At 38.6% G+C, this 14,191-nt stretch overlaps 1 protein-coding gene across 1 annotated transcript in view; it reads left to right on the forward strand.

Annotated features, from left to right (window-relative positions):
* Positions 1 to 8,862: 8,862 nt before the first annotated feature.
* The window catches only part of LOC131800360 (dual specificity tyrosine-phosphorylation-regulated kinase 1A-like), a 130,287-nt gene continuing 124,958 nt past the window's right edge, over positions 8,863 to 14,191 (forward strand). Inside the window, exon 1 of the mRNA XM_059126334.1 lies at positions 8,863 to 9,561. Within this exon, the coding sequence (XP_058982317.1) occupies positions 9,526 to 9,561 (36 nt within the window). The 5' untranslated portion in view covers positions 8,863 to 9,525. The remainder of the gene's footprint in view (positions 9,562 to 14,191) is intronic.

Consider the following 14,191-nt stretch of genomic DNA (forward strand, 5'->3'; position numbering starts at 1 on the left):
GAGGGTCAGTCTTGGCAAGTTGGCGTGTAAAAAGGCTGGGTTTTTGAAAATTCGTACTAAAATGTATTAAAAATTGAATACTCTGTATTGGTCAAACGGAATGAGCTAGAATTATGAAATTTGGCTGAGGGTCATTGATGGAGTACAAGATAGATGTACCGAATGGTTTAAGGAAATTCGAACTTAAGAATCAAGGATCAAGAATCAAGGTTGGAAATTAAGTTCGATGTATGAAAGTGGTTTGCGAAATGTGCACTACATGTTCACGAAAAGTACTAAATAGTACTATATTTGGTACAATTTAGTTTAGGTTGAACAGGTCAAGCTGGAATTTTGAATTTGGGGTCCTTGATGGAGGTAGGTTTGTGATAAAGATGTAGTTTTGGAAATGTGTACTACAAGTGAACGAAAAGTACCGAATAGTACTATATTTGGTATTGGGTGAACACAAAGTGCTTGCAGTTTGAAATGTTGTATTAGGGTCATATGTAGTCTGGACAAATGGGTGTTGTTCCAGAAGTGAATACCCTGAATAGTACCGAATAGTACTATATTTGGTATTGGGTGAAGAGATAGATATAAAATTCTGAAAATTGATATTAAGATTACTGAAGGTATCTGTGATGTGCATTTTGAGTATCAAAAAAGCCTAACACGAACTGTTAGTACAAATCTAAAATTTTAAGATGGACTATTCCCTCTGATCTTCACGAAATTTAGAATGGAGGTGGGGTTAGAGCCAGAATGGAACCCTATTGCTTTTTGTGATGATCGCATAATGTTTATGGGTTGAAATGGACCAAAAACTGAAAATTTTCCAGATTTTGCAGTTGCTCTACATGTCGCAATTATAGACCAGTCGACGCGGAAGTTAGCATGGGGCTAGAGCTTATTGCTGGGCAGAAGACTTCCAATTTTGATGGTCATCGGGTAATATTTAGTGGGTGAAATAGGCCACAACATTTGTGTTAAATAAAAGTCAAATGTTCCACCTAACCGGGAAACATTTTAATCCAGGCGAAATCACGAATAGACGAACAGGTCAATTCTGACCGTTACATAGATGCCGATAGTAAATATATATATATATATCTATATATATATATATCTATATATATATATATATATATATATATATATATATATATATATATATATATATATATATATATATATATATATATATATATATATATATAAAGGAATGATTTTAGCTAGAATGCTTATATCTCAAGCATGGCTGGTCGATTTTGTCAAATTTTGTCAATTCAGAATTCAATTTTGTCATACAAGTATAAAATCTGAAAAAATCGCAAAAAAAGATGTCAATAATGATGTTAATATAGATTTTGTAGTATTTTGTGACATATTTTGATTTTTTCATATTTTTTATCGCATGCGATTTTTTCAATTTGACTTATAATATTGAAGTGTACATTTTGTAATATTTTTTTTTACCTTACAACACAGGTTGGGCTTATTATATACAGATTTTCAATAATCGTCCGATCCTCACGAAAATTTTCAAAAATGGATTTGGACATAATGGGGGCTTCTAACATATTGTAGTGTTGTAGGGTATCACATGGTCGGCCCCGCACGACTATAGCCTTTGCTTACTTGTTACAACGCTTATTTGCTTTTCTAAGGGAGGTGGACACATTTATATGAGATTTTCGCAAATATAGTCCAAAATATTGGCATGTGGCAAGTTTGAAGAAAACCGGGCATTGAGCCTCATCGAAATATTACGATGTACCAAGTATTTGATGTATTTGAGTTTGTTTTGCAAAATTTTGAACTTGTATATCCGAATTTGTCCAATTTCCTCTTTTAAAGCCTGAATCGTCATCGGCTTATTTGTGTAAACCATCGACATTAAAAAAGTCACAAAGAAAAAAATCTGAAGGGGCCACATCAAAGCGGGTTTATTCTCCTTCTAGATTATGTTTATAAATCAGGTATTCTATGGAAATCATTTTATTCAAGATGGTATTTAGTTTCATAGAAGACCTTGGTGAAGGTTTCTACCTAATAGAGATTTTTGGAAGGGCTTTCTATTCTAAGCAAATTCTATTTTATATAATTTTAATAAATATCGCTTATTATTGCCGTATTGCCGTAAATTCTTTCATCGATGTTTTTTTTTCTTTCTATTGTCAATGACCAACATATGATATACGGCATATGAATATGAGATCAAGTTCAAGTTGTTAAATAAAATTAACATTTAATTGTTGTTGTTTAATTTATATGGAAATTATTGTGGTCAACTAGCTGTTGAGTATTTTTTATTAGCCCACTTAGAAAAGCTTGCCATCAGTAGCGGAATTCAATTACAAGTTTTATTGGCCCCAATGCAACAGGTGGTTAAAAATGTCATCAGAATACCTTCAACAGAAGTGAAGAACAATTACAAAATTAACAAGTAAAAAAGCAGATAAGTTCGGCCGGGCCCAACTTTAAATACCACCATTGGGAACAAATTTCGGAATTTCAAAAAAAAAAAATCAATTAATTAAAAAAATTCGTTAAAAAATTCTGTTCAAATCTTAAAAATACCGAATATATTAGCTTCTATACGACGACGTGGACCTGCATAGGCTACTTTTGTCATAAGCCATTGCAATATTCAAATGCGAAACTAAAAAAACAAGTAAGAAAGCTATGTGTTCGGCCGGGAACGAATTTGGCAATTCTCAAAAAAAAAAAAAAACAATAAAATCCGTTAAAAATTCTGTTAAAATCTTAAAAATATCGAATGTAGCTATTATATTAAGGTCTATACGACGACATGAACCTGCGTAGGTAACATTTGTCATAATCCATTACAATATTAAAATGCGAAACTTAATAAAAATCGGTTATAATGTCGATAAAATCAAAATACCGAATATTGGGAGGTACCGTTATATGGGGGTTCTACGAAGACGTGGACCAGCACAGACAATTTTCTGTCACAGGCTGTAGCATCCATTAAAAACTTTAAATACCAAATTTGAAACCATTCCAGTGAATAATGTCGCTTACATCACCAAAATTTCGAAAATAGGGAGGTATCACTATATGAGGGCTATACCAAAACGTGGATCTACATGGTTCATTTTCAATACCAAAAATCTTGCCCACATAATATACATTTGAGTAAAATTCTATCAACCTATTTCATTTCGTTCGGAAGCTAAAGTGATTTCCACAGACGAACAGACAGATAGACGGACGGATATCACTAAATCGACATAGAATTTTATGCTGATCAAGAATATATATACTTTGTGAGGTCTAAAATGTATATTTCGAGGTGTTACAAACGGAATGACAAACTTCATATACCCTCCATACTATGGTGGAGGGTGTAAAAATAATATTTAATTATTCCACTCCCCATTTTGCATTCCATCCCTCGATGTTAATGAGTGCAACCTAGCAACCATTTTTTTTTTGTTTGTTCTCAACATTTCATTTGGTCCAGATGTTCTAGCTTCTGTCACTGATAGAGTAGGTGGCACCCATAAATTAGTTTTTTTATTATTGACATTGAATTATTTATGCAAATTATTTGGTTGTCATTTAATCATTGAAAATCCCAGTTATATATTTTTTTCCTCCTCCTCCTCCTCTCTCGGGCATAACAATAACTGTCCAAACAGAGAATTGTTCTGGGCCAAGAATCTACGAGATTAATGGTCATCATTAACATAAAGATAGTAGAATTCCTAATCTAATTACTACAAGTGCTGATGTTAAGTGTCTGTCATAGAAAACGACGATCAGTTGAAATGATTGCTGGAATCGATGCTGTACAGATCGATGATATGTGTCGCGGTGTCGCAGATAATATCTCACATCTCATTTGTTGAAATGTCAGTTTGTGTTCTCAACGATTGGTGTTGCTTGGCAAAATTTTAATAAATTAAAAATTCTTTGCTCAACTGTTGTAGTTGTTGCTGTTTTTGTGATTCATAAAAAAAACAACAACATCGGGGAGAATAAAACACAATTGCAATTAGCAAAAAGTGCCTTAATGAGATCGCATACGATAGGAGTTGAATTATCATCAACATCATGGAGTTTGTCTATCTCGACGAGTATTTCTTTAGTTGTCAGGCAGCTACTGACTGGCTAGGCAAAGTCAAATCATCAGTTCCATAATTAATGTCTTGACATAATTTAACTTGCACTCATCCATTCAGTCAAGCTATCCATTCGCTTAGTATTATTCATGGCTTAGAACGCGTGTAAAAGTGCAATGCCATTTGTTAATCTATCGATGCAATTCATAGCTGACGGTCAACAATACAATCCATGTAGATCTAAAAGCAACGACAAAGGGGTTTCTTCAGTTGGAATATAGAGAGATATGCCCCCCCCCCATTAAATCACTCCAGTTCGTTTATTGAGACCTCAGTCAACTGTTTTTAAACTCCCTTTTACTCAGATATAGAGACCGCCTTAGGCAAGGGACTCCTTTTAACTTGTCTCATAAACTCCCCTCTCTCAACAGTTTCCAATTCTCACAATAAAAACTTAATTTTTCCAAATCTACAATTTGTTCTTCTAGAACATGCGGATCGCCTCAAAATTGACTGTCAAATATTGCAACATACAATTCCTTCAGTTGCATCAAATTGATGGTTGACGTTTTCATACCAAACAAATGCAGACATTAATTTATGAGCCATTCAAAGCCAGCATTTTTGCATGATTAAGGGCAACTGCAGCATTTATATTTGCCACAGAGCTTCAGAGAAAATTGAAAAAAAAAGAAAAATATAAAACATCTTCATTTTATCCCCCCCCCCCAATTTGGTTAAGCTTCAAGTTTTTGTTAAGAATCTTTGTTTTTTTTGGGTTTGTTTCTTAAGTCTTTTGTTTGCTAGTCTCTGGTTGTTTGGCTGAAAGACCCCCAAAACGTGATATTTATGCAAAGATCAAACAGAAGTACCAAACAAAAAGAGGAGAAACAAAAAAAAATATGTATTTTTAAGCACAACAAATTGCCAACTAAAAAGTCAAAGCGATAAATATGCCGCGCTGGAACTGAATGTTCAAATATCAACTACAACAACAACAAACACGTAACATTATAAACAATTTGAAGGAAAATCAGCATTGCATTTAGTTTTTGTTAAAATTTAAAGCGTCCGTGGAGATTTTCATCCCTTCAACTCGCCTATAGAGACTCCCTGCAGCTCGTCTATAGATACTCCCATCTGCTCATCTACAAAAACTCCCGGCAGCTCGTCTATAGAGACTCCCGGCAGCTCGTCTATAGATAATCCTTGCAGCTCGTCTATAGAAACTCCATCAGCTCGTCTATAGAGACTTCCATCAGCTCGTCTATAGAGACTCGCGGCAGCTCGTCTATAGAGACTCGCGGCAGCTCGTCTATAGAGACTCGCGGCAGCTCGTGTATAGAGACTTCCTTCAGCTCGTCTATATAGACTCCCTGCAGCTTGTCTATAGAGACTCCCTTCAGCTCGTCTATAGAGACTTCTATCAGCTCGTCTATAGAGACTTCCATCAGCTCGTCTATAGAGACTTCCTTCAGCTCGTCTATAGAGACTCCCTTCAGCTCGTCTATAGAGACTTCCTTCAGCTCGTCTATAGAGACTCTCTGCAGCTCGTCTGTAGAGACTCCCTGCAGCTCGTCTATAGAGACTTCCTGCAGCTCGTCTATAGAGACTTCCTTCAGCACGTCTATAGAGACTCCCTGCAGCTCGTCTATAGAGACCCCCGGCAGCTCGTCTATAGAGACCCCCGGCAGCTCGTCTATAGAGACCCCCGGCATCTCGTCTATAGAGACCCCCGGCAGCTCGTCTATAGAGACCCCCGGCAGCTCGTCTATAAAGACTCCCGGCAGCTCGTCTATAGAAACTCCCGGCAGCTCGTCTATAGAAACTCCCGGCAGCTCGTCTATAGAAACTCCCGGCAGCTCGTCTATAGAAACTCCCGGCAGCTCGTCTATAGAAACTCCCGGCAGCTCGTCTATAGAGACCCCCGGCAGCTCGTCTATAGACTTCATTTAGCTCGTTTGTAGAGACTTACTTCAGCTCGTCTATAGAGACTTCTTCAGCTCGTTTATAGAGACTTCCTTCAGCTCGTCTATAGAGACTCCCATAAACTCTTCTATAGAGACTTCCTTCAGCTCGTCTATGGAGACTCCCATCAAATCTTCTATGCAGACTTCCTTCAGCTCGTCTATAGAAACTCCCGGCAGCTCGTCTATAGAAACTCCCGGCAGCTCGTCTATAGAAACTCCCGGCAGCTCGTCTATAGAAACTCCCGGCAGCTCGTCTATAGAGACCCCCGGCAGCTCGTCTATAGACTTCATTTAGCTCGTTTGTAGAGACTTACTTCAGCTCGTCTATAGAGACTTCTTCAGCTCGTTTATAGAGACTTCCTTCAGCTCGTCTATAGAGACTCCCATAAACTCTTCTATAGAGACTTCCTTCAGCTCGTCTATGGAGACTCCCATCAAATCTTCTATGCAGACTTCCTTCAGCTCGTCTATAGAGACTCCCATCAACTCTTCTATACAGACTTCCTTCAGCTCGTCTATAGAGACTTCCTTCAGCTCATTCGTAGAGACTTCCATAAGCTCGTTTGTAGAGACTTCCTTTAGCCCGTCTATAGAGACTTCCTTCAGCTCGTCTATAGAGACTCTCTGCAGCTCGTCTGTAGAGACTCCCTGCAGCTCGTCTATAGAGACTTCCTGCAGCTCGTCTATAGAGACTTCCTTCAGCTCGTCTATAGAGACTCCCTGCAGCTCGTCTATAGAGACCCCCGGCAGCTCGTCTATAGAGACCCCCGGCAGCTCGTCTATAGAGACCCCCCGGCAGCTCGTCTATAGAGACCCCCGGCAGCCGTCTATAGAGACCCCCGGCAGCTCGTCTATAGAGACCCCCGGCAGCTCGTCTATAGAGACCCCCGGCAGCTCGTCTATAGAAACTCCCGGCAGCTCGTCTATAGAAACTCCCGGCAGCTCGTCTATAGAAACTCCCGGCAGCTCGTCTATAGACTTCATTTAGCTCGTTTGTAGAGACTTACTTCAGCTCGTCTATAGAGACTCCCTGCAGCTCGCCTATAGAAACTCCTGCAGCTCGTCTATAGAAACTTCCTTCAGCTTATTTGCAGAGACTTCCTTTAGCTCGTTTGTAGAGACTCCCTGCAGTTCGTCTATAGAGACTTCCTTCAACTCGTCTATAGAGACTCCCTGCAACTCGTCTATAGATACTTCCATAAAAACTTCGGCTGGTCAGGGGAGACAAAAACTGTTTTTCAATAGTTTATTGGAAATACCCACAGCTAGTGGGTCGAGTCTCTCCCACTCGTCTATTGAGGTGATTCTCGCTTCATTTATGAAGATCCTCTTCTATGTATCTCTGGAGAACCTCTTCAACGCGTTTTTGTCTTTGGAGACCGCCAGTTCATATATTGGGGACCATCTTTTATTCATCTGTGGAGAATCTCTTCAAAACGTTTATAGATCTTGTCTTTGGAGACCGCTTTCAGGTGGTCCAAAGAACCGACTTCAGGTGGTCTATAAAACCGCTTCCCAGAACGTCTATGTATACCACACTTCAGCTTATCTATGGAAACCTCCTGCTCGCTCGTCTATGAAGACTGTCTTCCCCTCGGTCTGTGGAGACTCCATTCAGTTTGCCTTTGGAGACTTCTACTAATCTCTGGAGACTCTCCTCAGCTCAATACTTGTACTATAAAAAAAAACATTCTTTTGATTTATTTAATATTCTTGGCAATTTTCATGTTTATCTTTTCCGTCTTGCTTTTTTACAGGTAAGTTATGGCTGAAGGATTTTCCGGAAGGAAGTACCTCGGACGTACAAATGTCTTGTCTTTGCTGGGCGATGACAAAGAACATGTAAGGCCTATCATAAAATAGAATTCTATGAATCTAAGATGGGGCCTCAAAGTCGACATTGTAAAGAGACAAAGAAAAGAATACATGGATGACTGACTGACTTGTCGGCTGGGTGGCTGACTAGTTGGTGGTGTGAGCGTATAACACTTTAATTTGTACAAAAAAAAAAAAAAAAAACAACAACTACACCACCAAAGAAACCAGCTAAACTTAAAACAATGGCTAAGTGGCTAAATTCGTTGGCTGGCTGGCTGGCTGGCTGCAATAATACAACAAAGCCCGACTACCAGCAGCAACAACAACTACCACTGCATGGAAACACTATGGCAGAATATCAGCGGCACCAACAACAACAACGCTGACGACCACGAAAAAATAAACCAAAAAAACCTTATTTTTTGTGTATAATTTTTGTTAATACTTGAGCCGGCATTGATCGAAGAGCCAAGTTAGTTTAAGCGCAGCCGCATAGGAGTGTGCACGCGAAAATCCAATAGCCCGTCCAAAAAAAAAAAATAACAACAAAAATATCAACAGCAAATTAAAATATACAAATTAACAACACCAACAAATTTCAAGTAAAACAAAAGAGTAAAAAAAATATTGGATTATTCTTTCAAAATTAAAGAAAATATTTTTTTTTCAGTTCAAAATATTTCAAAATTGTTCATGTGGCCTGAGTTTTCAAAATTTGTGTTTTTTCGTTTTACTGTTTATTTGAATCTGTGTTTTGGTTACATGAGAAAAAACCAGTCAAGAAATTCACAACAACAAGAAAACAAATGCAAAACTACAAAACCAGATTGGGTGGCTGAGAAAAAATCCAAAAAAAAAAAAATAGTATTCAAAAACAATAACAACAATAATAATTACAATAAAAGTTGCAAAACCACCCACAAACCCGCATAACAGTTCTGAGCAAATTTCAAAATGTATTTCATTTAAAATTTCAAAAACAAAATTTCAAAAAAAAAAAAAAAAAAAAAATTCCAAAAATTGGCATTTGAAATCTATTATTCCCCAATTTGAAAACATTCATTGCAAAATTCTGGTTGCATTGAAATTGTAGTTCATTCGTCGCGTCGTGTAATGTGAATCATAAAAAATTACCGCGTTCATTACAAAGTGCCCTTGAAAACCGAAAGTGTCTTAATTTTGTGTTACCCCATTTTTGTTTGTTTTGTTTTTTGTTTTTGTTTTTTTCGTCAGTTTCTTTTCTTCGTTTGCCGGCTTATCTGTTTAGCTATTCAACAACTTGACACAATTTTGTGTTGATATGAAGTTTACTTCATTTTGTGAACTTTTAACAACCTAAATAGCAGCCGTCACAGTTGTCTGGATGTGTCTGTAAGAAAAAGGAGAGAGAGAGAGAGAGTCAAAAAAAAAAAAAAAAAAGAGTTTTATGTGAAATTTTGTCACAAAATAATTGGGGTTTTATGCTGGATGCCTAAAAGCTAAACAAAAAAAAAAGCCATAACAACAATAACGTAAATCAACGAAAAGTTTGCAAGTCAAACTGTCTGCGATACAAATACAACCTGCAGCCAAACAAAAAAAAAACGTTGTCATTATCGTCGTCGTCGTCGTCGTCGTCGTCAAGAGACCGAAATCTCCAAAAGCAAAGTCACCACATCTCAATCATGGATTCCCCCAAACAAAATCAACGTCAAAGACAGGTAAACATGAGTTTTTTGTTTTTCATTTTTGACATACACACACCCCCCCAAATATAACCTTTTTATGGTCAACCAAATGTGTAAAAGCCCCTCAGGCCTTCCTCTATTTTTGTTACAAGCTTAAAAATACGCAGTCATTTTCAGTGGCGTGGCAATTGTATTAAATATAAAATAGGGGGAGGTATGGATTTTGGATTATTTGGAGACAATATCAAGTGGTCTACAGATTCCGCATCAGTTGGTCCACAGAGATTTCCTTTTGGTGATCTATAAAGACCCCTCTCTGGTGGTGGCCTATGAAAATTCCCTTCATTTGGCGCTCTAGGGAGACCCCCTGCTGATTGGCTTGATGAAGTCAATAGAGATTGAATTCATGTGATCTAGTGGGTCTAAAAATTCCTCCTTCAGGTAGTCTACAGAAATCTCCCTCAGGTGTTCTACAGATACCCCTTCAGGTGTTCTACAAATCAATATCAAGTGGTCTACAGATTCCGCATCAGTTGGTCCACAGAGATTTCCTTTTGGTGGTCTATAGAGACCCCTCTCTGGTGGTGGCCTATGAAAAATCCCTTCATTTGGCGGTCTATGGAGACCTCATGCTGATTCGCTTGATGAAGTCAATAGAGATTGAATCCACGTGATCTAGTGGGTCTACAAATACCTCCTTCAGGTAGTCTACAGAAATCTCTCTCAGATGTTCTACAGATACCCCTTCAGGTGTTCTACAAAGACCCATGCAGATGTTCTACAGATACCCCTTCTGCTATTCTACAAAGACGCGCTTCAGGTGTTCTGCACAGACGCACTTCATTTTTTCTGTGGAGGCTCCCTTCAGACTCACTCCGGCTCTCCATGGGGTATCCTGTACGTTCGCCTCTGGAGCTGATCTATGCAAAACCTGCCTTCAGTTAGCTTATAAATACCCCTTCCGATGTCTGCAGAGATCCCTATTAGGTGGTCTATGGAGACCGCTTTTAGGTCGTCTATGGAGACTCGACCCAGCTCACATATGGAGACTTGCTCCAGCTCACATATGGAGATTTGCTCCAGCTCATCTATGGAGACTTGCTCCAACTCGTATGTGGAGACTTGTACTTCCAGCTCGTCTATGGGGACTTGTTCTTCCAGCTCGTCTATGAAGACTTGCTCCAGCTCGTCTAGGGCGACTTGCTCCAGCTCGTCTATGGAGACTTGTTCTTCCAGCTCATCTATGTAGACTTATTCTTCCAGTTCGTCTATGGAGACTTGCTCCAACTCGTATGTGGAGACTTGTTGTTCCAGCTCGTCTAGGGCGACTTGCTCCAACTCGTATATGGAGACTTGTTCTTCCACCTCATCTATGTAGACTTACTCCTCCAGCTCATCTATGGAGACTTGCTCCATCTCGTCTATGAAGACGTGTTCCTCCATCTCGTCTATGAAGAATTGTTCCTCCAGCTCGTCTATGAAGACTTGCTCCTCCAGCTCGTCAATGGAGGCTTGCTCCACCTAGTCTATGTAAATTTGCTCCAGCTCATCTATGGAGACTTTCTCCACCCGGTCCATGGAGACTTCATTCAATTCGTCTATGGAGACTTGCTCCTCCAGCTCATCAATGGAGACTGCCTCCAGCTCATCAATGGAGACTCCCTCTAACTCGTAAATGGAGACTCCCTCTAGCTCGTTTATAGAGACTTGCACTCCCAACTCGCTTATGGAGACCTGTTCCAGCTCATCTGTGTAGATTTGCTTCAACACGTCTATGGAGGCTCCCTCCAGCTCATCTATGGGAACTTGTTCCTCCTGCTCTTCCATGGGAAGTTGCTCCTCCAGTTCGCCTATGGAAACTCCTTCCAGGTAGTCTATAAAATTCATCTATGGAGACTTGCTCCGATCGTCTATGGAGACTTTCTCCAGCTCGTCAATGGAGACTCTCTCCACCTCGTCAATGGAGAATCCCTCTACATCAATGGAGACTCCCGCTAGCTCTTCTACGAAGACTCCCTCCAGCTCGTTTGTAGAGACTTGCTCTCCCAACTCGCTTATGGAGACCTGTTCCAGCTCATCGGTGTAGATTTGATAGATTCAGCACGTCTATGGAGACTCCCTCCAGCTCATCTATGGGAACTTACTCCTCCAGCTCGTCTATGGGAACTTGCTCTTCCAGCTCGTCTATGGAGGCTCCTTCCAGGTCGTCTATAAAGTCTTCTTCCAATTCATCTATGGAGACACCCTCCTGGTCGCATCTGGAAATTTCTTTCAGCTCGTGTATGGAAACTAAAGCTCGTCTATAGAGGCTCTCTTCCGTTCGCTTTTCTAGATTACATTCGGGCCAATAGGCCCTTCCTTCGACTCGTCTTTAAAGACTCCCTTTGGCTCGTTATTAAGGACTCACATCGCCTCCATTTTGGATATTATTTTCGATTCCTCTTTAGGGACACCCATCGATTCGTCTTAGAGACTTCCTTAGCCCAGTCTGCTAGTTCTTAGAGACTGTTTCATTGATTTCCTCCATTCGCCTATTTAGACCCACTTCTGCTCGTCTATAAATCGAATAGGCGCCCTTTTATCCCAACCGCCTACGCCCCTGGTCCCATTTGACATAAACTTTTTTTTCTTCTTTTTGCGGCTGCAATTTAGTTTTATTTATTTATCTTATGAAATTTATTTAACCCTGAAAAATTTTTCCTTGTCAAATGCCATGCGGTGTTAAGTTCAACAATTTATGATCAATTTTGAAAATTTATTTAACAAACAAAAACAATTTTGTAAACAAATTTGCATTTATTTCAAGTTCACAGTTGCGTTTACCAAAAAACAGACTACTAATTTAAGTTTTTGCAATATCACTTGAGGGAAGAAGAAATGGTGTGGACAATAAGGTCAATGTCCAAAAAGGGGACTAATTTTTGTTTTTGCCCTAACATTGTGTGTGATTGAGTAGATTGTTTCTCTTGAGTTCCAATCAATATTAGTTTGGCAAGTTTCTCTCTGGGAGAGAATGTTTTGAAGACAATGTAAATTAAAAATTCTCTGGGGAGAAACAAAACTTTAAAATGTGGTTGTATATAAATCTATTCCATCATCTGCTATAGCTGGAGACATGGGCCCTATTCGACCTTCTAAAATCTGCTATGCCCTGAAAGATGGTACCTTCCTAAATGGTGTGGCATTTTTGTTACATTTTACATGAAATAGTTACGTTTCGAAAAACTACAGATAAAGATGGCACTTGGATGAAAGTTAATAGAGTTGTACATCTTTTTAAAAATTCATATTTAGTTTCTTTTTGTTCTCAATGCTAATGACAAAAAGCCATTTCAACAAATTCCTGTGAAAAAGTCTACAAAACGAATTTTGCACAATAATAATTTTAAATCTTATTATTTGTTTGTTGTTCTTCTACTACCTCTTCATGGATTTACCAATCATTAATCAACTAACTTTTATTTTGTTTTTGTTTTTTTTGCTCATGAAACATAATTACCACGTGCAGCGTAAGATGCATGTGTTCGGGTGTGTGTGTGTGTGTGTGTGTGTTGGCCTGCTGTTTCTAAACCAATAAACAAGAACATTTATTTGTATGTGATCACGTAATGGCTATAATTTCAAAACAAAATAAGTTTTTATTTATTTTCTGCTAGGTTTTTTTTTAATATTTCTTCTCAAAATTAAATATGATTAAATTTTGGGAAATACAATTCGTTTTATGGTCACGTACATCGGTTCATTATACCCTACACCACATAGTGGTAAGGGTATTATGTCTTTATGCATCTGTTTGTAACATGGAGAAGAAAACGAGATAGACCCATAGTTACTTTTGAGAACCTTCATAGAATCACTTTCTGAGTCGATTTATGCATGTCAGTCCGTCTGTCCGTCCGTCCGTCTGTCCATGTATTCTTGTGAACAAAATGCAGGTCGCATTTATTATCCGATTGAGATGAAATTTTCCAAACAATATTTTTTTGGCCCAAGGACGAACCCTATTGAAATTGGTGAGAATCGGATCAAATTTAGATATAGCTCCCATATATATCTTCATCCGATTTCGGGTTAAATGTGCACCAAATATCCACTATCAGTCCAAATTACCTGAATTTTGGCACACCCAACCGAGTTCGGCCTAGAAGCAAGTATATTTAATTTGGAGAAAATCGGATATAGCTATAGCTCCCATATATATCTTTCATCCGATTTGATCTTTAAGTCCCTCACATTCCTACTATGCACTCCACAACCGTGATATTTGGTACCAGGTATTAGATGGAGCACAGAAATAGCTGTTTTAAATTTTATCGAAATCGGTTCAGATTTGGATATAGCTCCCATACATATCTTCATCCGATTTCGGGTTAAATGTGCACTAAATGGTCAATATCAGCCCAAATGGCCCGAATTTTGGCACATGTGACCGAGATTAGCCTTAAAGAAAATACAACAAATTTGGAGAAAATCGGTTCAGAAACAGCTATAGCTCCCATATATATGTTTTATCCGATTTGGTGTTTAAGCCTCTCACATTCGTAATATGCAATCCACAAGAATAATATTTGGTACCAGATATAAGATACAGCCCAGAAATAGCTGTGTGTAATTTTATCGAAATCGGTTCAGATTTGGATATAGCTCCCATATATATCTTCAT

This window comes from Musca domestica, unplaced genomic scaffold (genome assembly GCF_030504385.1).
Source record: "Musca domestica strain aabys unplaced genomic scaffold, Musca_domestica.polishedcontigs.V.1.1 38, whole genome shotgun sequence".
NCBI classification, from domain to species: domain Eukaryota; kingdom Metazoa; phylum Arthropoda; class Insecta; order Diptera; family Muscidae; genus Musca; species Musca domestica.